Source organism: Monodon monoceros, unplaced genomic scaffold, assembly GCF_005190385.1.
Source record: "Monodon monoceros isolate NGI ecotype Baffin Bay Population unplaced genomic scaffold, NGI_Narwhal_1 Super_Scaffold_21, whole genome shotgun sequence".
NCBI classification, from domain to species: Eukaryota; Metazoa; Chordata; class Mammalia; order Artiodactyla; family Monodontidae; genus Monodon; species Monodon monoceros.
This window is the reverse complement of record NW_021703778.1, coordinates 75,181,875-75,206,186: the sequence shown is the minus strand read 5'-3', so window position 1 is coordinate 75,206,186 and position 24,312 is coordinate 75,181,875. Positions and strand designations below refer to the sequence as shown.

Genomic DNA, 24,312 nt, shown 5'->3' with positions numbered 1-24,312 from the left:
TTAATTCTGGCAAACTTCTGCTCCTCCAAGGGATATTTCAGATATCATATTTTTCCATACTAGAATTCCCATTTAGTTCTTTTTTACATTTCCATTTCTTTTTTTTGTGTGTGTGTGTGTGGTTTGCGGGCCTCTCACCGCCATGGCCTCTCCCGTTGCGGAGCGCAGGCTCTGGATGCGCAGGCTCAGCAGCCATGGCTCACGGGCCCAGCCGCTCCCCAGCATATGGGATCTTCCCGGTCCGGGGCACAAACCCGTGTCCCCTGCATCAGCAGGTGGACCCTCAACCACTGCGACACCAGGGAAGCCCTACATTTCCATTTCTTTACTGAACTACCATTTGTTCTCTCTCATTATGTTCATATTTTCCTTTATATCTTTGAACACATTTATAATAGCTGCTTTAAAATTCCTTGTCTGCTAATTTCATCATGTCTTCCATTTCTGGGTTTGTTTTCTACTGATTGACTTTTCTCCAGATTGTGGTTCACATTTCATTTTCCTTTTTTTTTTGGCCAGTCCACTAATTTTGACTATATGCTAGACATTGTGTATGCTACCTGTTAGTTGTTTGAATTTTGTCATTTTCTTAAGTAGAGTGTTGAACTTTGTTCTGGCAGGCAGTTAACCCAACTTGTTCCTTTCAAGGTGTGTTTTAAGCTGTTAGGATGGTTCTACAGTAGCCTTGAACCTAGAGCTGTATTAGTCCTATTCTTAAAATACAGCCTTTCTATAGTATCTGCTGAATACCTGGTGTGTTTTGAGATCTCTCTCTACTCTAGTTGAACAGAACGTGAATATTTCTCACCTCTGTGTATGCTCCAGTAATTTTTCAGCTTTCCAGTAGCTGTTCTTTCCTTAGTAGGTGTTCTTTGTCTGGACTGTGGAGAGTTTTGCTCTGTTTATGTGCAGCTTAGTATTTAGTAAAAGACTCAAGGGGAACCCTATACAGTTTTCTTGAGCTTCTTCGCACATCTTTCTTCTCTCCAGCAGCCTGCCCCACAAATTCTACTACCTTTCTAGCCCTAAACTCTGTTCTCTGTCTCCTTAGCTCACTGAGATTGCTAAGCTGCCTGCTCCCTTCTCCCAACCCTGTACTCCAGTCTGGAAAGTGCTTCCAGGAAGAAAGCTGGGGGTCATCTCCTAAGGATTATGGTCCTGCATATTTTCAAATGTCTAGAAACATTTATTTCATTTATTTTGTCCAATTTTCTAGTTGTTTACATGAGGAGGGCCAGTCCAATATTGGTTACTCTGGAATGCATACTCAGAAAAGTATAACTTCCAAGTACTTTTAAAATATTACAACAATACCATTATATCAATACCCTTTCAAAGAATTGTAATTTAAAAAACCCATTGTATTAAAAGCATTTCTAAGCTCTGATCATTATAGGAAACATTTATGTATTTTTACATTAATTGTTGTATTCATTCGTTTCCTTTGCAGGAACTAATATCTGCTACACATTCAATAAATATTTGCTCAGTGACTGAATAAATAAAAACTAAGAAAACACTTAAGAACAAAAATATGTAATTGTGGGGATATGAAGGACTTTAAAATATACATTTACATCATAAAGAAAACTTTTGAAGCTGAATTTATAAAGAGGACTTATTTATGTGAAAATAAAAACTTTTAACTACACAAAGCTAGGCAGTTTCCCCTAACATTCTAATCTAAGTAATTCTCTTATTAGCCAAAAAAAGCCAAAATGTTTGTGTGTATATAAGTAAACATATGCTATTCAACTTTCAAATTAATCTCAAATTATTTTTCTCTAATTGTTAAAAGTTTCACCCAACTTCTTTGCTTTATCAAATAAAAGTTACATGTATTCAACACTCAATTTCACAAGATAGGTCTTCAAGCTTTCTTATTAGTAAGTAGTTTTGAATTCATATAATGTTCCACAATTCCAACTCCATTACACCATAAGCACAGTAGTTGGCCCAGGATAGGGTTAATGAAATACTCAATGGTTGTGCTAATGAAGCCCAACCTGCACTCTGGATGCCTGAACAAAAGCAAAATTGTTCTATGGCTACAGGAAATACTTCTCATCCCAGTCAGGTTCCTGAGAGTGGATGAAGGAGTGACCAGGATGAAAAGTATCACCACTTCAAGAGCAAAACCAACAAACAGCTGTCCTAATGATGCATGAGGCACTGGATTCTTGTAAAAATGCAGTTCATAATTTGTCAATTTTTCAATAATTCTTTTTCTTCCACCTCTTGTCTTACCTTATATATTAAGTCTGGCCTCCAAAAAAAATTAAAAAAAAAAAATGACAGTGAAAGCATCCTGGCATTTCAGATAGTAACTATAAGGTAATGTCACCATAGTACCATTGGGCCAAAGAGATAAGCTATTTTTATAACTGCCATTGGAAAGTCAATCGAAGTTGCCATATGTCCTTGTCCTGTTCTGAAATTATCATAAAAATATATGTATGAATGTTCAAGTATCTCAGTGTTCATCCTTAAAATTTCTCTACTGGGTCCTACTCCACAATTCTAACAGAGAAGTTCATTTTCCCCCACTGTAGATACCGCAAACAAAGCAATCAAAAAGTCTTGAAAGCACAGAAAAACAACGAGAGTCCAATAAAAAAACAATCTGTTCCTTCAGATTAAAAACATTCAAATGAAGCATTTACACTCAATTGGGGAAATGACAATTATACGAGACTATTAATCACAACACTTTATTAAAAATAAAAACACTGACACAATGTGAAAAGAGCTGCAAATTATTTGCTCCTGAGAGTAATCTGTCACATAAAGGAGCCACTGAAAAATATGTGGCAGTTATAATGAGTTCAAGGCTGTATACTGGTTGTTCCCAATGGTATCTCTCAACAGATTAGGCATATTTCATGAAAGCTCATTAGTGAGAAGCATAAGAAAAAGATTTCTCCCCCCTTCTCAAACTAATACAATTCATTGTTATTTTCCAATTTAAAATATAACAATATTGAATTAAAGAAAGCTAAAGCAAAGGAGTAATGCTACATAATGGTGGTGATTTAGGCTCAGCATCCTCTTGTACTGTCACAATCTGATTTATAAACATCTGCTTTCAAGAGACTCATACAAAGAAATAGCTGTAGCTCCGCTACCTATTGCCCTATCCCATCCTGCTGGATGTCCCCACGTGGGAGTTAGTGTGAAGAATCTTAAGATTTTTATAGATTCTAAAGGTTCAAAGTACAGCTTTAGAAAATGGAGGCAGATTTTAGTTGAAAGTAAGGAATAATGTTTTAAACATAAAATTCTATTCAACAGTAGAATGGGACGGATGTCTTCTGAGAAAGAATTCCCTATCACTGGAAAATAGTTAAGGGTGACTGTAAAAGCAATCACTGTATAGGTAAAATTTGTAACTCTAAAATTCTATGAATTTCTGAAACAGTAAAAAATGGTCTTCCCAATAAATCTCAAGGATTCTATGCTTAACATATCACCTGTTTGAAATGGCACAATCTGACTGTTATGTACTATTAAAAAGATACTTTATAATCAAATTGCTTTGTGACATTGTGACATGAATTTAAGAATTGACAAATACATACTATTCTCCTTCTGGGTTTATTGTGACAGAAACAATGATTTATTTGATGCCACTTTTGATCTATGAATCATGTTCCATATTATGATTCATATTATTTAACTTCTAGAAGCAGAAATCAAAAGGTTTATTTCACATTCAAACAACTCCCAAATATCTTGAATCTCCTTGATATGTTTATGCAAATTCAGATACCTTTATCCATACCGGTATAATAAGGAGCCTCTAATTAATTCTAAAACTATTTGTCATTTCCCGAATATTCATAAATATTAATCCCAACGGCAGGATTAAAGCAGATATGCTCATGATCCCTACTCATATTAAATAAAATCCACACAAATACTTACAAGTCAACAACCCTGATGTAGAAATTGATTTAAAAGGATCCATTTATAAATAAAGATACAAATTGAACTGAATAAATACACATTATTTATTAATAATATTTACCAAAATGGTACATATCAGGCAACGCTGGGAATCATAAAGATAAATGACACAAATGATAGAAGACACAAATCCTTTTCCCAGTGGTCTTACAGTTTAGTAGAGAAGAAATTGTATGCATCAAATGACTATATTATATATAAAGTAGGAAGTAGACAGTGCTAGGAAGGAGATCAAACAAATGTAAAATGAGGTAAAAAGTAAGATCTATTTTTGCTGGAATACTGCCAAGAACACTGCAGCTGAGGTGGCATTTAAAACTGGATCTTAAAAAATATACAGGATTTGGTCCTGGTAGAGGGAATTTTATCTTATGAATAAAGCAACTTAAGTGATAAACTATAAGGTAAGTAAGGAACTGAACTTAATTGAGCTTGGTGGGGTAGAAGCTATACGTCCACAGAATTACCAGTGTTTAAATGGACCTGTCAGTCAGAAAGGCTAGGTTCATATCCTGGTTCTCACACATACATTAAATGTGTTATCCTAGGCAGGTTATTCTGTGGTTTTTAAACTTCATTTTTCTTAAGTATACATACAAATAATAACAACGTCCACTTTACTGTGCTGATGTAAGGATTAAAAGAGATAATATATTAAAAGCATTTAGCATGTTCCCTGGCACAGAGTAAGTGTTCAATTAATATTAACTTACTGTTATCAATAGTAATAATTGATCTATTTTGTTAATTGAAAGATATTGGAACAAGTTGAGCTGAACACACATATCTACCAAATATCTTCCAACCAAAATCCCTTGAAATTACAGAAAAAAACGAATAAGAAAATATGCCATCCTTAAAATTAAAATGTTGAGGAATTCTTAAAAGATAGAAAGTGGTTTGGTGAAAACAAAAGAATAGAGAAAATCTACAGCCAAACCTCGCAGAGGAGAAAATAATTTTCCAACGAGCATGAAAGAGCAAGACCAGACATGTTCCACAGATTAAAGACATGAGAAAACACGTGGGTAATTAAGTAAAAAACTATCTTGGAAATACCTTGGGCAGATATGTTTTCTCTTCTGCTCACACCAAGCCACATATTGCCCTGGTTTTACCCTTGATCTAAAATGTTAAAACCCCTTCCCCAAGGAAGAAACTTTCTGAATAGACTCTACATAGGTCAACAACAGGCAGATAACGATAAAGATAAATACGTATAGAAAGCTAAAGCATCTGGAAATAACACAATGAAAGAAGTTTACAAAACTCAAGAAGTAATAATCAAGGGAACAGAATAAATCAGCAAACAGGAGAAAACTTTAAAAGATGTTAAAGATTTGGATACCATAAAACAAGAATAAGTCATTATTTTAAGAACTTTTAGATATCTTAGAAAATAAAAATAAATGCAGGAGAGATGTCTGGTTTTGGTTCTGGCATATAAAGAGCTTGAAAGTCATCATTCCTGTCCTTACAACACGAAAAAGCTGGGGAAACTTACAATGAATTACTTTTCTTGGCTTTTCTGAGATTACAAGGCAAACTGCTGCCCCCAAATCTGGTGAGACAGGTGCATCCAATGACATACAGCAACCAAGATCTGCTTACAAGAATCAGAAGCCACTGGAGCCATAAACTGGTAGGAACACTTAAATGGTAATTCTGATGAATTGCTGGAGGTTGAGAGGAGACTAGTGTCAGAATAAGAAACTCCTAAGGGCCACAGTCTTAGTATTTTTATGGGCTTTCCGTATAGGAACTCTACCAGGTTCTCACCAGGAGGATGCAAAAAAGATCCCCTCCTGTCTCAGGCAGGGGCTGTGAAGGAGTCACCAACCATTGTGAAACACGCTGAGAGCCTTTTCCATAACAAAAGCCTACTTTCCAGAGGAAAAGATTTTGCTGGAGGACAATTCTGAAAACTTTATTCCAGTTGGAGGAAAGGAAGTCCTACCCGCTCCAACTTCTTCTAGCTTTCCTGTTTCACCTAAGGGGAGGGGGGGAAATACAACAACCGACAGTCAACATGGGACAGAGCTTCCATGTAGACTGGGAACACTATAGGCAGGGAGGGAAGCAAGGAGGAAAAAGCTATACCACTAGAGAAACACCTGTGAAGGTCATAGCCATGAGACACAGGCCCACTTAAAATCTGAGACTTAATCAAAAGATTATAAAATAATGGTCCTCCTTCTCCACAGCGTAACATCACACAAATGAGGCTCAGGTAAAACAGTGGATTATAGGTGAAAGAACTGCAAGAAACGCTCTCTCTGAGGAACAGAAAATAGGAAAGTTTCAAAGTCAAGAGTAGAAGCCAAAAAAAAACCAAGTATGCCTTGGAATTTGAAGCGTGTTACCTGTAGCTACAACAAACATTAAACACAACTCAACTCCTAACCAGATTAACATAAATTCTCACACTAAAGGCCTATTCACCTTAGTTCCCATTACCTGATACAAAATGCCCAACTTTCAGCAAGAAATTACAAGACACGCCAAAAGACAAGGAAAAAACCCAGTCTGAAGAAACAAAACAACCCTCAGAACAATGAACACAGATGTTGGAATTGCTGGGTAGGGAATTTGAAATAACGATGACTAATACACTAAGGGCTCTAATGCATGAAGCAGATAACATAAAAGAACAGATACATAGGCAGACAGACAGAACTCTAGGCAGATAGACAGAACTCTAAGAATCAAAAGGAAACGCTACAAATAAAATACAGTAACAGAAAAGAATGCCTTCAACAGGCTCATCAGTAGACTTGATATGGTTGAGGAAAGAACCAGTCAACTTGAAGACAGGTCGAAGAAAACTTCCCAAACTGAAATGAAAAGAGGAAAAAACAAAACAAACAAACAAAAAATCCAGAAACTGTAAGATAGTATCAAAAAGTATAACATATGGCTAATTGAAATGCAGAAGAAAAAGAGAATAGAGCAGAAGAAATATTTAAATAATGCCCAAGAACTTTCCAAAAACTAATGATAAAGACCAAACCACAGATCCAGGAGGCTCAGAGAAACCAAATAAGATAAATATTTTAAAAATTCATACCTAAAACATATATTCAAACTGCTGAAAACCATGGAGAAAGAGAAATTCTTGAAAGAAGTCAGAGGGAAAAAAAAAAATCACCTTACCAGCAGAGAAACAATAAAAATTACAACGAACTTCTTGTCAGAAACCACATAAGAGAGTAAAATGAACATAAGAGAGTAAAATGAAATATTTAGTGTTGAAAGAAAAAAAATAACCACCAACCTTGAATTCTATATCCAGCAAAACTATCCTTCAAAAGTAAAGGAGAAAGAAACACTTTGTCAGCAAACAAAAACAGAGAATTCACTGCCATCTGACCTGCCCTGAAAGAGATGTTAAAAGGAAGTCTTCAGGAGGAAGAAAAAGGAAATAGGCCAGAAACTTGGGTCTACATAAAGAAAGGAAAAGTGTGAGAGAAGGAATAAATGGAAGTAAGATAAAAATCTTTTATTTTTCTTGATTGATTTAAAAGCTAACTATTTGCTTAGAGCAATAATATGGATAAGTGAAATGAATGACTACAATACACAAGGGATGGGAAGGAGGAATTGGGAATACTGTTATAAAATACTTGTAGTACAAGTGAAGTGTTAATAGTGTTATTTGAAGATGGACTTAAATTAGTTTAAAATGTTTATTGTAAAATCTAGGGCAACCACTAAAAAAATATTAAAAGAAGTAAAACTGACACACAAATAAAGGAGATGAAATAGAATCATATAAAATACTCAAAACCATAAAAGGCAGAAAAAAGAGAGGGGAAAGAAACAAAAGTGCAATGAATAGTAAGAAAACAGAAACACAGTAGATATTAATCTGACCACAGTAATAATCATATTAAATGTAAACAGTCTAAATACATCTGTTAAATGACAGGCTGTCAGAACAGATTAAAAAAAAACCAAGACACACAACTACATGTTGTCTACAAGAAACTCACTTTAAACAAACAAATTCAGATAGATTAAAAGTAAAGAGACGGGGGCTTCCCTGGTGGCGCAGTGGTTGAGAGTCCGCCTGCCGATGCAGGGGACACGGGTTCGTGCCCCAGTCTGGGAGGATCCCACATGCCGCGGAGCGGCTGGGCCCGTGAGCCACGGCAGCTGAGCCTGCGCGTCCGGAGCCTGTGCTCCACAATGGGAGAGGCCACAACAGTGAGAGTCCCGAGTAACGCAAAAAAAAAAAAAAGTAAAGAGAAAATTACACCCATCAGAATGGCTACTATAAAATAATAACAACAAAACAGAAAGTAACAGAGTATTGGTAAGGATGTAGAGAAAATGGAACCCTTGTGCACTGCTGATGAGAATGTAAAATAGTAGAATGGTATAGCTACTGTGGAAAACAGTACAGAGGTTCCTCAAAAAAATTAAAAATAGAATTCATATGATCCAGCAATTCCACTTCTGGGTATATACCCAAAAGAACTGAAAGCAGGGTCTCAAACAGATATTTGTACACCCACGTTCACAGCAGCATTATCCACAATAATGAAAATGTGGAAGCAGCCCAAGTGTCCGTTGGTGGATGAATAGATAAGCAAAAATGTGGTAAACATGTACCATGGAATACTGCTCAGTCTTTAAAAGGCAGGAAATTCTGACATATGCTACAACATGGATGAAGCTTGAGGACATTATGCTAAGTGAAATAAGGCAGTCACAAAAAGACAAATATTATGTAAAAATTTCTGTTTGCCAAGGTGAAAAGAGTTCTGGAGATGGACGGTGGTGATGGTTGCATGACAGTATGAATGCCAAAGAACTGTGCACTTAAAAATGGTTAAGACAGTAAACTTTATATGTATTTTACCACAATAAAAAATTGGGAAAAAACACTTGCAGAAGATAAGATAGAGACAAGGAAGAAGAGGACAAGAATAGCTAGAACAAAAAACCAAATTCTAGTTTAGGATAATATTCAAGGGATGAAGCAGCCATGAACAGGAAGCAGATTACAAATTCTCTTCTTAAGCACTGTCAAAGGGGGCTGAGTTACAAACATCTTTTTGTTACGGATTAGAACAATGACTTCAAAATTTTGAGTAGGAGGATCCCTTTTTACATAAACTTTTTTTTTTTTTTCGGTATACGGGCCTCTCAGTGTTGTGGCCTCTCCTGTTGTGGAGCACAGGCTCTGGATGCACAGGCTCAGCGGCCATGGCTCACGGGCCTAGCCGCTCCGTGGCATGTGGGATCTTCCCAGACCAGGGCACGAACCCGTGTCCCCTGCATTGGCAGGCGGACTCTCAACCACTGCGTCACCAGGGAAGCCCCATAAACATATCTTTGAAGAACTTCATGTGTTAGTGGTTATTGTTTAAGTATCTTTTCTTTATAAAAAAACCACATAATTAAAGGTTACAATGAATTCAGTGGAAAAAAAAGTAAAGAGACGGAAAATGATATACAATGCTAACACTAATCAAAAGAAAGCTGGAACAGCTAGCTGTATTAATTTTAGACAAAGCAGACTTCAGAAAAAGGAAGATTGCCAGGGATAAAAAGGGATATTACACAACAATAAGGTTATCAATTCTCCAAGATGACATAACAATCCTAAATGCATATGCATCCAACAAAACAGTGCCAAAATATATGAGGCAAAAATTGATAGAACTGCAAGGAGAAATAGGTAAATTCACTATTAAAGTTGGAGAGTTTATGAGCAAAAATTGATAGAACTGCAAGGAGAAATAGATAAATTCACTATTAAAGTTGGAGAGTTTAAACACCCTTCTGTCAGTAAATTATAGATCAAGCAGGAAGAAAATAAGTAAGGATATACATGATCTGAAGAGCATCATCAATCAACTTGATCTAACGTTTATAAAACATTCCAACCAACAATAGCAGAATGCACATTGTTCTTAAACTTAGATGAAAATTTACCAAGAGAGACAGCATCTGGGCCATGAAACGCATTTTAACAAATTTAAGAGAATAGAAATCATACAAAGTATGTTCTCTGACCACAATGGGGTTCAACTAGAAATAAGTAACAGAAATATATAACCCCCCCAAATATTTGGAAATAAACACACATCTAAATAATCCATGGGTCAAAGAGTCACAGGGAAAATGAAAAAATACTTTGAATTGAATGAAAAATACAACTTATACAAATTTCTGGGATGCAACAAAAGTACTGAGGGAAATTTATAGCATTAATGCACATATTAGAAAAAGAAAAAACATCTACAATCTATAACCTAAGTTTCCACCTCAGGAAACAAGAGAAAGAAGAGTATATTAAACCTAAAACAAGCAGAAGAAAGGAAATAATACAAATTAGAGCAGCAAGTAATGAAAATGAAAACAGGAAAACAACAGAAAAAGTAAAACTAAGAGCTGTATATTTGAAAAAATCAGTAAATCAAGGAACCTCTAGCCAGGTGCCAAGAAAACAAAGTTGCAAATCACTGATAACGGATATGAAAGAGGGGCCATCACTACTGATCTCATAGGCATTAAAAGTATAATAAGGGAATACAGATCTTCCTCGACTTACAATGGGGTTATGTCCTGATAAACCCATTCTAAGTTGAAACTACTGCAGGTCAAAAATACATTTAATATGCCTAACCTACCGGACATCATAGCTAAGCCTAGCCTACCTTAAATGTGCTCAGAACTTTTACCTCAGCCTAGGTTGGACAAATTCTTCTAACACAAAGACTAATTTATAATAAAGTGTAGAATATCTCATGTCATTTACTAGATACTGTAATAAAAGTGAAAACCTGAATGGCTATATGGGTAACAGAATGATTGTAAACGTACTGGTTGTTTACCCTTGTGACTGCATGGCTGACTGGGAGCTGTGGCTTGCTGCTGCTGCCCAGCATCATAAGAGAGTATTGTGTGGCACATTGCTAGCCTGGGAAGAGATCAAAATTCAAAATTCGACGTACAGTTTCTACTGAAAGTGTATTACTTTTGCACCACTGTAAAGTCGAAAAATCTTAAGTTGGGGACTGTCTGTACTTCAACTCCATGCCCATAGAATTAAGGAAACAGATCAATTACTTGAAATATATAAATTATGAAGACTCACACAATTAGAAGTAGATAACCTCAATAGCCCTATATCTATTAAAGAAACTGAGTCAATAATTAAAAGCCTTCCGTAAAGAAAGAATCAGCCCCAGATGGTTTCACTGGTGAATTCTACCAAACACTCAAAGGATAAACAATATGCATTCTCCATAATCTCTTTGAGAAAACAGAAACAGAATACTTCCTAAGTCATTCTATAGAGAAAGCATTATCCTAATATCAACACCACATAGATATTGCCAGAAACCTAAAGGCCAATATATCTCATGAACACAGATGCAAAAATCCTTGAGAAAATATTAGCAAGCAAACAAACAAATAAATAAATAAATGGGGGGAGAACAGACAAATCTCCTGTGCAGAAAAACTGCAAATAGTTTATGTACTCTGCTATAAGAAGGTGGAGCATAGCTCCCTACTCCTTAAGTGTGGGCTGTGTACCGTAACTTCCTTCCAAAATGTATAGTATGGAAAAGGGAAAAAGGAGTCACTTCACAGTGGACATACCTGACAAACACTACCTTAGCCAGGTGATCAGGGTCAACACACACAGTGATCAGTCATGTTGACAGTACATACCTTGATATGATGTGATGAGAATGGAAATTTACCTCTTTGGTCCTCCTCCCCAAAACCCATATTCCCAGTATAATCATGAGAAAAATATCAGGCAAATCTTAACTGAAGGACATTCTACAAAATACTTGACCAGTGCTCCTTGAAACTTATCAAAAACAAGGAAAGTCTGAGAAACTACCACAGCCAAGAAGAGTCTAATGAGATGTGATGACTAAATGTAATGTGGTATTCTGGATAGGATCCTGAAACAGAAAAAGGACATTAGATAAAAACTAAGGAGCTCTGAATAAAGTATGATCTTTAGTTAATATGAAAAAGTATCAGTGCTGTTTAATTGTGACAACTATATCTTACTAATGTAAGACATTAACAATAGGGGAAATGGCATGGGATGTAGGGGAACTCCTTACACTATTTTCATAACTTTGCTATAAATCTAAAACTAAAATCTAAAATAAAAAGCTTATTAAAAATATAGGCAGATAAGCAAACTGGACTCGAAGATAAAATTAGTAGACTAGAAAGTAATTCTAGGGATTTTGCCAGAAAAAAACACTTAACAAGTGGCATGTAAAGGGAAAATTTAAGAGTGGTTAACAGAATAAGTAGCAAGAGCAACAAATGTCAAATACATACCATCATAAAAATTTTCCGGACCTAAACAGATGTCTGTTTTAAAGGGACCACTCAACACTGGACATATGAATTGGGAGTGAAGGAAGAAAGAAATCAGCATCATGAAAGTGCAGAATTCAAAGGGTAAAAATTCCAAAAGCTTACAGAGAATAAAGCTTTAGACTATTATTTAAAGATGAACAAGAAAGATTCCCAACAGTATGCCAAAATACAATGAAACCTTAAAAGAGAGCAAATAGTACATTTTCAAATATGCAGTCTTGAAAATTTACTTCTCACACATCCTTTCTGAAAAATGTACTGTAACATATACTTTAGAAAAATAAATTAAAAACAACAATTCCAAGAAAGTATAAATTGTAATCCAAAGAATATAACTGGGGGGAAGGTACAATATATGAGCAAGAAGGCAGTGAAAGCAGCGTGATAAAGTTTTTCAATTATCTGGTGAGGGGAAAGATATCATGATTAACCCTAAGTGCTGCTAGGGAAAAATATGGGTAAATACCAATATGTATGTCAAATTTCAAGGATAACTATTTGAAAAATAGAAACAAATTCAGGTGGGTTGGCAGGACTCACACAGATGATAAGTGTAAACCTGTCTATAGTCAATAACCATAAAATAAAAGGAGAACAAAAGTTTGAAAATGAAAGACTAGAAAATATACATCAGGCAATGCTATTAAAAAGAAAGCAGGTATAGTAGTGTCAGTATCAGACAAAACACAGTTGAAGGCAACAAGAATTAGGGCCTTCAATGACTGTTTCCTGTTGATAAAATAAATACCATGTTGTTTTGTTTCTAAGATGCACTTTTTCCACATTTTAACATGTCTGAAATCAGGATGCATCTTATAATCCATGGTGTCTTAGATTTGATGAAACACAGTAATCCACCAGGAAGGTCAGTTATGATTCCTAATGCATTGACAATATAGTTTCTGAATATATAAAGCAATAATAGTTAGAAACACAAGAGCTGAATAAATCTACAATCATACCTTTCTTAGAAATATATTTTCTTAGAAATTGGCAGATTCAGTAGACAAAAATTAGGTGAAGCTCTAAAGGATTTTACAACCATACTTAACAATGATCTAATATTTACGAACCATAATATCCAGCAAACATAACACCCACAGAACTGTCACCAAAAAACTGACCGTGCATTTTATCACAAAAAGAATCTTAAATTCCAATGAATTGAGAAATGCAGTCATCTGCTAACAGTAAGGGAACAGTAGATTTAAAATAACTGCTATACAGGGAAGGAGGAGGGAGGAGACTAGAAAAACTTAAAATGATTTCCCAGCAGTCTGAGGCCCAAATAAAGCTGGTACTTATGAATTCAGTACTGGTCTTCCTGGTTGTGAGAGAATAACATACGCCAAAATAAAATAATTCAAAACTATCCAAATACCTGAAATGTCCATTAGCACCGTTGCTGAATAGCTAAGAGACTGGTTAGGGGCACAATGCAGTGTGAACACATACTCACAAAAACAGTTGGTTAAGGCTACTTATTTTGAGTATTCAGTTTCAAAGAAAGGGAACAGAGTTGCATGTGAATGTTCCCACAGACTTTAAAGCTCCCCCTCTGAGGAACTAAGTCCCAAAGGTAGAGCAGAACTAATCTGATACCAGAGGAAGGCACTCTATTGGACAGTTTTCGTAGGCATATGTTCTGAAAAGCAGCCCTGGCAGTGAACTGCTGCTTTAAACAAATGACTTATATAAACAATTGAAGGAAGTTATAAAACAAAATGAACACAAAACATTCCTCCCATTCCTGTGTGCAGGAGAGATGTTTCAATTTTAAGGAAGTCATCTGACATTTTCCTGACATCAAAAGCACTCATTAAAAAAGGTGTGCCAGTAGCTGATGACGCACCTATCACAGCAGTGAGCCCAGAAAAAAGACAGCCTTCTCTCCTTTCATCCTAAATCAAAACGCTATCTTCTTAACAAGATTCCAAAAGCCAAGAGGAAAGGAAAGACAAAATGTGTAAAGGTATTTCTGCTCATTACCCATTTAGACTAACAAAAAGGGAAAACTGACTTTGTTCCAGTGTGCTTAATGATTAACATTAACTCTAATCATAACCAATTTTCCAAGACAGTTGAGTATTAGCATTTTTAAAAATTCAGATTCAGAAGTCCAAAGTCTAACAGTTTTTATTTCCTCTGATTGTGTAAGAAGTAATAGAATACAAGTAGTACATAATCCAAATGTTTAACAAAACGACTTGACAAGAAACTACATCTACTCAGATTTGTAAAGGGGTGTAAACTGAAGAGGAGCTCTAAAAATTAGGAGACAACTGTCATCAGACTAGAATCCAGCTAAAAAGTCAGGAAACGGTCAGGAAGAAACTGTGTAAGAGGAAACTCAGAGAGTAATTCTGCTGGTGAACAAAGGCTGTTTCTTAAAATATGCATATAGCTAAAATATTAGGACATTATAGTAGTTATGAGGCAGTAGTAGCATTTAAAATGCTAATACTGCAGACAAAATTTCTCAAAATGCATATCAAATTATACTATACATTTTATGTCTGGTGATCTCTTAAGCATGCATCAATCAGGAGATATTCTCAACATCAACAACACTAAAATCTAAAATGAAAAACACTCTGATCCAGTACTGAAACTATATGAAATCAAGGCTATAAGCAGCCAGATTGTCAGTGATGTCTTTTAGACCCAAATGATATTCTGCCAACTATGACATTACTGTGTAATTTAGCATCTTTTAAACATAGCTACCAATTAAAAGATATTCAGACATACTATCTTCCTTCTGGTGTTTTAGCACTGCATAATGGATTCTTTCTTTATAACAAAATAATAGCAACAATTCAAATTCAAGCCTGCTCTTTGATAATCTCTAAATCCATTTTGTGTCCAGAAAGGTCATCTGCAAAACTTCTATTTAACTGCTGAACACCAAAAATTATAATTAAGGCACTAAGTTATTACCTGGACCTCAGAAGTCCTGGTCTTAAATTCATGACTTTTGATACAGATGAAATGTTAAACATTAAACAAACTAATCATACTTTTATTTCTATTTCTACCTCCCCAGAACTATCTAAAAACAGAGCAGCAATTACAGCACAACTCAACAGTAATGGGGGCAAACTTTCCTAACCTAAGTAGGCTAAGATCATAACCTTGTTTTATACAGAGAATCTCTCTACTTGTATTTAGTGTAAAACTTCAATTTTTTCCTCTCCCTTATCTTAAATATCCAAAAAAATCACAAATCTTGTCCTATCTTCTTTGTAGAAACATCCAGTTGACATTTAATAAATATTTACCATGTATGAGCCACTGAGGGATAAAAAGAGTTTCTCTTTCCACTGTCACTGCCTAGTTGAGGGTCTCAAACATCACATCTGATTTGGTAGAAAATTCTCCTAATCAGTATCACAGATACCATTATTTTTCTCTCTAAATGCATTCAACACATTTCGAATACGCTAATCCTCCTAAACTGCTACTGTTTCTTCATGTACCTGAAAATTGCTAGGGTCTTCCAGCTACTCAAAAACTTCCAACCTTTGGACTTGGTATTAAATAATCTGGTTTAGACACATCTTCCAGGATGTACAATCTTGTATTTATACTTTTCTGAGAACGCTGAACTGTACTGCTTCCTATTGTTCAAATGCAGTTTGAGTCTTCTTACTTATACACCTGAAATGTCATTCTTTTTTCCCCTTTGTGTAACATGACCAATCTAAAATCCCATTCTTCCTTCTATACTCAGTTTAAATGCCATATTCTTCAAGAAGCCTTCCTTGTTTTTCAAATCTAGCAGAAAGCATTTCTTCCCATTCAGAATTACAGTACCACTCTGGCATTTAGCACAGCTTGTACTGCAGTTCTTAAGATTCATAATCCAAAACCTCTACCCTATTAACTATTTAGAACCTTTTAGATTCAATAAATTAGCAATAATTGGAGTGACTTTAGAACATACTGTCCACACCCAGATAACTCTGCGAGTGAAAAAAGGCACTTTTGGTAATTATGTTGGGACAACAGACATAAACTAGGACTGTCTCTGGCACACTAGATGCATGATCATCCTTGCAAAATGATATACCTGACCAACCTTATCAATAAGTGTAACCACAGTAGACTGTAGATTTAAAAGACTAAACTTGAAATTAAAAGAACGTAAATGATCTCTGTCTTAAAAACATTAAACTAGGGACTTCCCTGGTGGCTCAGTGGTTAAGAATCCACCTGCCAATGCAGGGGACACGGGTTCGATCCCTGGTCCGGGAAGATCCCACATGCCATGGAGCAACTAAGCCCGTGTGCCACAACTACTGAGCCTGCGCTCTAGAGCCCACGAGCCGCAACTACTGAGTCCACGTGCCACAACCATTGAAGCCCGCGGGCCTAGAGCCCGCGCTTGGCAACAAGAGGAGCCACCGCAATGAGAAGCCCGCACATCACAACAAAGTGCAGCCCTCGCTTGTCGCAACTAGAGAAAGCCCGCGGACGCAATGAAGGCCCAATGCAGCCAAAAATAAATAAACATAAATAAATTTATTTAAAAAAATTAAACTTGCTTAAGTGATAGAAGTGAATTTTGAAACTGAAAACCTAATTATCAGTCCTAACTTGGTGCCAACTAGCTATGTGATATAAGGCAAGTCACTTAACTCAGTCTCCAGCTCAGCTAGACTAGATACTCAGGTCTCTAAGGTCCATCCCAGCTAGACGCTCCATGATTTTACATTACTTCTCCTGATGGCCTATATAGTAGGGTTAGTAACTATAAATCTCGATTTATTTACACAGTATGTGTACTCAATAAAATACTTGTTGGTTTAATAAAACAAATTTGCTTTCAATATTTTAACGAATTATAGCTAACTGTCTTAGTATTTATATGACATGATTCATCTTCCAGGGAAAAAATGCTGTAATAGAAGATATTATATTTGGAGATAAGAAGATAAGCTATTTGGAGATAGTTACCAAATACTCTTAACAACCTATTTTTTTCTCCCACAGCATTTTCTTTCAAGAAATAAAAACTCAGAAAGTTTTAAACTACCCTGAACAAAGTGAAAATCACTATGTATAGACCTGATTGCAATACTCCAAGTTTAATTTCTAATAGTCTTTATTTGGCTTTTCAAAATTTTACAGTAGTACATTGTTCTATCCTCCTCATCTTCAGACTTTTCCAATTCTACTCCTCAGATACAAGCACAATTAACAGATTGTTGTGTAGATCTTTAAAACTTTCTTACACATATAAGCATACATAAATCTTTATCCTTCTCTCCTACCTTTTCCACCCAAGAAATCTTTTCTGCTACTTGCTTAATAATAAAACAAGTATTTTTCCGTATCTACCTTATACAGATCTACATTATTAACAGGTACCTAGTATTCCATTGTATTCATGTATTTAATCAGCCCCCTTATTGGGTGCATTGATTGGATTGCTTTCAGATTTATGCTAGTCTAACACAAATATCTTTAAATATTTGGTAACTATACCTGCAAGATAAATTACTATAAAGAGAGTTATGTGATAAAAGGGTATGTGAATTCTAAATTACTAAACTGCATTTCAAAAAAATTTATATTGTCATCAAGAATGCAAAACACCAGTCTCCTCATACGCAAGTCTGATGAGAATAGAGAAGTTTAAAAAAAAACAACAAACAAAACGGTAAACCTCTAAGTACCGACATGTGCATAAAATACTGTTTGGTAAAATCACAAAAAAATGATTTCACACCTTCAAATAAAAAGTTTATACATGAATGTGTGTATGTGTATATATAAGCATAAAACACACACACAGACACTTCTCTAATGCTCAGGTCCCAACTAGCATATCCCATCAGAAAGGCCTCTCTGTCTATCCTATTTAAAGTAACTCCCAATATACCCTCAACAATTCTTTATCAGAGCATTCTTTTTATTTCCTTTAAGTAGACACAAAAGCTGAATTATTCTGTTTATTTACTTGCTTAATGTCTGTCTCTGTTAATACAACAGAAGCACTATGAAGGCAGAGAATCATGTCTGCTTGTTAGCTATTTAATCCCTACCACTTAGGGCAATGGATATAGAATTTTATATCACATACAGAACTTTGTTCAACAAATATTTACTAAACAAATAATACATATACAATGTTAACAAGGGCTATCTCTAGAAAGTGAGATTGGGGAAGGGTTAAAAGAAAGGTACAGTTACTTTTATTTCAGTCAATTATGCATTCTTATTTTTGACAATGAACATGTATTATGTTCATCTATTTCAGTGCCAAGTTTAGTTTTATTTCAAATACCTTGCAATCTGGTCACATAGATCTTTTTTCTTGTTTTACAAATTTAAATGATATAATTGAATATTAAATGGATTTCTGTTGTCTACTTTAAAAAAATCCTCAAACCTTGCTTCATGAAGTTAACCTTTTATATGCACTTTGATTTGGATTAATGCCAACTACTGAATTCCCATTCAGTAGTTTTGCCTTTGTATATTCTTTCAAATTACTATTACCTTAGGACTTCCCTGGTGGTGCAGTGGTTAAGAATCTGCCTGCCAATGCAGGAGACATGGGTGTGATCCCTGGTCTGGGAAGATCCCACATGCCATGGAGCAACTAAGCCCAAGTGCCACAACTACTGAGCCTGTGCTCTAGAGCCTGCAAGCCGCAACTACTGAACCCACCCACCGCAACTACTGAAGCCCATGCACCTAGAGCCCGTGCTCTGCAACAAGAGAAGCCACCACAATGAGAAGCCCGCGCACCGCAACGAAGAGTAGCCCCCACTAGCTGCAACTAGAGAAAGCCCGTGCACAGCAACAAAGACCCAACGCAGCCAAAAATAAATTAAAAAATTTTACAAAGTACTATTACCTTAGAGTACTTACAATTTACAAAATACTTCACATATATTATTCTATTTGCCCCTCAGGTGTGTGCTATGCAGAGATTATTGTTTATACTTATAGATAAGAAAACCGATGCTCATAGAAATTACCTCATCTTAGTAGGGTTGGGACATAAAGCCAATACTTCAGATTTTGAGCACCAGGTTTGTTTTGTTACACACTGTGGCAGGTAACATAAAATTATTAGCTGGCAATGCCTTAATCTTTTTGCAAACAATGTATCTATTTATTTCAATACCTAGACAGGAAGAGTGTTCTGAAAAGCACCTTATATTTAATGCACCTATTTCTAAAACAACTGCATTTAACAGATTATTTGAGTGATGTGGGGCCTCAGAGATCATTTAATTCCTTAATTTTAAATAAAATTTAAAAATCACAGAATTTCAGTGCCTGATCCAATCACTCAGCAAGTTAATGGCAGATAAGAACCAGAACCCAGGCATTGACATTAGATGCATTTTCAATATTAGAAAGTTCCTAGACATGGAATTCATGCTAAGAAGTCAAATTTCATCACAGTTGTCTTGAGTTAAAAGTTTTATTAAAGTTATAATTACTGCTACAAAAAAGCAAAATAACTGATTAGAATTTATCCTTTGATTAAAATCAACACCAACTATCACACATTCTAAGTGCTTCAGATTTAAAATATTCCACTAATGACTAACAATTTCCTGCTATCTAGCCAACTTTTAATCATGCCAGGTCATTAGTCACTTATTCCAGAACTTCTACTATTCAATATTTACCTCAGATACTATACGGAATTTTTTACAAATGTTTCTGTCAAAAAAAAAGTAAAGCTCAGGAACCTTATCTACCACAGCCATAATATCCTAGAAGTCATTTAATTAGTCGGTAAAATATGAATTTCCTTTACTAAAAACAAGTTCATATTAATCCCTTTTCACCAACCCATTTTCCCTTACTGGAACTAAAAAACTGCCAATTATCAGACTTGACATGAATGAATATACAAAGAAAAATCGTATTTGTGTTTTTATATCTCAAGACACATGATAGTTTTGGAATCTATTTTTAAATTCCAACTGACACAAAGAAAGGATAATAAAAAGTTAACAGACAAAAACACATTTTACCTTAATTCTTATTACTCATACTTGCAGTACTTTATATGCCAATACTTAAAAAAATTATTCAACAGATGATAAGACATAAAGTATATTAGCATAAAATGACATAATTTGAACTAGCAGCAAATAAAAATAATACTGTTGAGTTAAAATATTTTAAAAGCCAGTCTTCTAAAATCAAGAGTTGCTGCTCCTAAAATGCATAAGAGTAAAGTTAAATACTAAAAATGCATTTTAAATGTTTTAATTAAGGAAGTATGTTTGACATCCAACTCAGAGAAACAGAGAATAGAATGGTGGTTGCCACGGGGTTGACGGATGGGGGAAAAGGGGAGATGCTGGTCAAAGGGTACAAACTTCTAGTTTAAGAGTTGTAAGTTCTGGGGATGTAATGTACAGCATGGTGGCTATAGTTAACAATTCTGTAGTGTATACTTGGAAGTTGCTATGAGAATAGAACTTTAACGTTCTCACCGTTAACAACAAAATGGTAATTATGTGAGGTAAAGGATGTGTTAACTAACTTTATTGTGGTAAACATTTTGCAATATATACATTCATCATCACATTGTACACCCATTGTTCATCTTAAACTTATACAATGTTTTATATATCAATTAGACCTCAATAAAGCTGGGGGGGGAGGAAGTATGTTTGAGACATACTCATTCTCAAATTCTATTTCCCAATTTGCTTAGAAATACTGTTTCCTAGTGTTGTTGCACAGATGTTTTATTTTATATGTTTTATATATTTTAACTATAATTATGAAATTTCATTTAATGTTCATAGGTGATAATTAACTTAAAAGCCATGCTGTCCAATTATATCACAGGCCAATTATGGCTGCTTGAAAGTACCTTCTTGCAGCCAAGCACTAGCCAAAAGGCTGATGATCAGGATTTATAACTGCACACTTCCAAGAAGAATCAGAAAATTCCCTCTACAAAAATAAGACTGTATCAAAGATGCTCAAATACTTTCAGATTATTATTAAACAAGGCCGTGATCAATCTGATCCTGTTCTGACTTCACAGGCCTCCTTCCTACAGGAACAGATACTCTATTCTGTTTCCATACTGAGCCAGGTCCTCTTATTAACATCTGGAAATCCTATCATTTGAGGTCTATTACAAAGGAAACACTTTCCATGAAAAAACTTCCCTGTTGACACAGAATTCCTCTCTTCTGAATTGTATGCTGCCTTATTTATACTATAAAAATAACACTTATTATGGACTAGTATTAATGTCATACACATCTCTTACATCCCTTACAACATCATAAACCCCAGAAAGGCAGAGATCAGATCTTATAAACCGTTACAGTCTCTCTTTTAGTTTTCCCACATAAATATTTATCTTACAAATTAAAATAGCAAAATTAATAATATGACATTTACTCTCCTTCCTAGAACCTGTGCATCCTTAATGCATCACTGACAAGGTCACTAAAAATTTTCACCAGCTCACAAAACATTGTCTGTTTTTGAAAGGTTGTTTCAAAACGAATAAAACACACACGATGACTATAATTATTATGCCATCCAAGCATTTTCAGAGCAAAGTCCGGTTAGGATTAGTTTAGCATCCTCCTAGCAAAGCCACCATTTATACTGTTAGCGTTAAATCTATAATGGTAATCACAAGCACAAATATACTGAAGTCCCTTTATTTAGTTCCATGGAAATAACCCTAGGAGAGCCATGACATTTACTAAGGAAAAACACTGCCACTAATAAAAAGAAATAAGCCTACCTACCTCACTTATTCTGTTAATGCCTTATTTGGGAATCATACTCAGGCATTTTGCCAAAATGGAAAAGTGATATGCTTCTACTATATCGTTTTCAATGTAAAGGGAAAGGTAAGATGACAGACAAACATAGGAAGAAAAAGAGCAATTCTACTATTTTATGCCCTTTTATAACAGTACTCTGAAATACATTCTCAAGAAATAGCATATAAAAATCCTACATGCTATTTTAGTGAAAAGCCAGAGTAGCTTTGCCCATTAGTTTCCCTGATCACAATGCAACCGGAACTTAAATTTGACTCAGACACCCAATGAGATGTCTAAAGCAGCCTCTTTTTCATGCATTCTTGAGAAACACACAAAATGAAAAATGCTTTCCCTGCTAAAACAAATAGTACACCCAACAGTTATCAATTTCATAAAAAACTGTCATCCAACAATTCAACTTCTAGTAATTTAGTATGAGAAAATAATCATATAAAGAAGTTCTGCATAGCCTCATTCATCATAGTAAAAAAACAGGAAACAGTTTAAATGCCAACCAATGGGGAATCATTTATATAAAACAAAGTGTATATTTACTATTCAACAATGAAAAATGTTGACACAGATGTATACTCACTGACATGGAAAGATGTTCACAGCATGCTGTTGCAAGAAAATAGGTTATAAAACCATATACACATCTGTGTGTGCTCATACGCAGTACTCCTAGATGGCAGGGTTTGAAGCATGTGCTTGTAATCAATTTATTGTCTTTCAGCTCCAAATTCATACTTTACTGCCTGCTCTGCAAAAAGGAAGCTGGGCCCTTTACATATTTTTCCTTTGCTGACATGTGTTAAAACTTTATCAGTACAGGGTGCTGGTGAGTAGCTTCCCTCAATACCCCAACCCCACTGGTGGTTTTTTAGCAGAATACCTTCACTGAGACACCTCCTTGTGAACAGCTTTTGCCCAGCACAATAGACAGGAGGTTTTAAACAAGCTTCTATGGGATGGCAGCACAGCAACTTCTCCATCATCCATTAAACCATGGCCACACCCTCTCTAACATGATTTGGATCAGCCCTGAGAGGGGCCTTTTCCTGAACATTCTCAGACCTACGGGATGGGGCTGCTCCTTATGTCTGCCATTCTTTTATATTCATTAGAATTCTCTTTACTCCTTACTAGCCAACCCCTTGCCACTCCAATCCCCAGTTACAGTTAATAATTTTTAATAAAGAATATTTAATTCTTTAGTTTTTGCTCAAATTACCGTGTGGTTTCCCCAGAATTGACCCTGACTGATGTGAGTTTTTTTTTCCCTTCTTTTCAATGTTGTCTGAATTTATAATAAGCATTTTTTTTGCAGTTCGCGGGCCTCTCACTGTTGTGGCCTCTCCCATTGCGGAGCACAGGCTCCGGATGCGCAGGCTCAGAGGCCATGGCTCACGGGCCTAGCCGCTCTGCGGCATGTGGGATCTTCCCAGACCGGGGCACGAACCCGTGTCCCCTGCATCGGCAGGCGGACTCTGAACCACTGCGCCACCAGGGAAGCCCTCTAAGCATTTTTTGTGTGTGAAAATCAGAAAAGGCAAGTTTACTTTGGAAAAATTAAAGAAAAATTCACTACTAAATAAACATTAAGTTTTTCTACTTTAATAGATCAGAAACATACCTGTAAGATTAAAATGACTGAAATCAAAGAACATTCATTTGTGTAAGACTATAAATGTTCAGTTTTTCTTTTCTTAATACCAATTTCTTTTCAACATTATCCAAAATTGTGTTTCTAGGTCATTTAAAAAAAACAGAAATGATTTAGACTGCTATTTTTTTCTCTCTTAGTTATGCCATATATTAGCCTTTACAAACAGGTTATTAATCACTAGATATCCTGGAATGATAGCTCCTGTGATAGGTCCTAGTTCCTCAAACACAGTCAGCCTCTTTCATCTTACTATTTCACCCCTCTTACCATGTTCAAGGATTATCAGTTGGGCTCCAGCTTGTGCATTTCCAACATCATTTTCAGCAATGCACTGATAGAACCCTTCATCTGATTTCACCAGACCCAAAACTTGAAGATTATGTTCCTTCTGAGGAAGAAAAACATAAATAAAATTTTATGATTTAACTGATAAACATCAGTTCAAAATCTCAAGGATATGCTCTTTCTGGAGAGGAAAAGTAAGTAAAATTGTATGATTCAGTTACTGAATATTATCTACCTATGAAC

At 35.5% G+C, this 24,312-nt stretch overlaps 1 protein-coding gene across 5 annotated transcripts in view; it reads right to left on the bottom strand.

Annotated features, from left to right (window-relative positions):
* Window positions 1–24,312, bottom strand: part of NEO1 (neogenin 1) — a 240,200-nt gene that overhangs the window by 82,151 nt on the left and 133,737 nt on the right. For all 5 annotated transcript variants that reach the window (XM_029239259.1, XM_029239260.1, XM_029239256.1 and 2 more), the window contains exon 7: window positions 24,052–24,172. In XM_029239259.1, coding sequence (XP_029095092.1) covers window positions 24,052–24,172 — 121 coding nt within the window. The remainder of the gene's footprint in view (window positions 1–24,051; window positions 24,173–24,312) is intronic.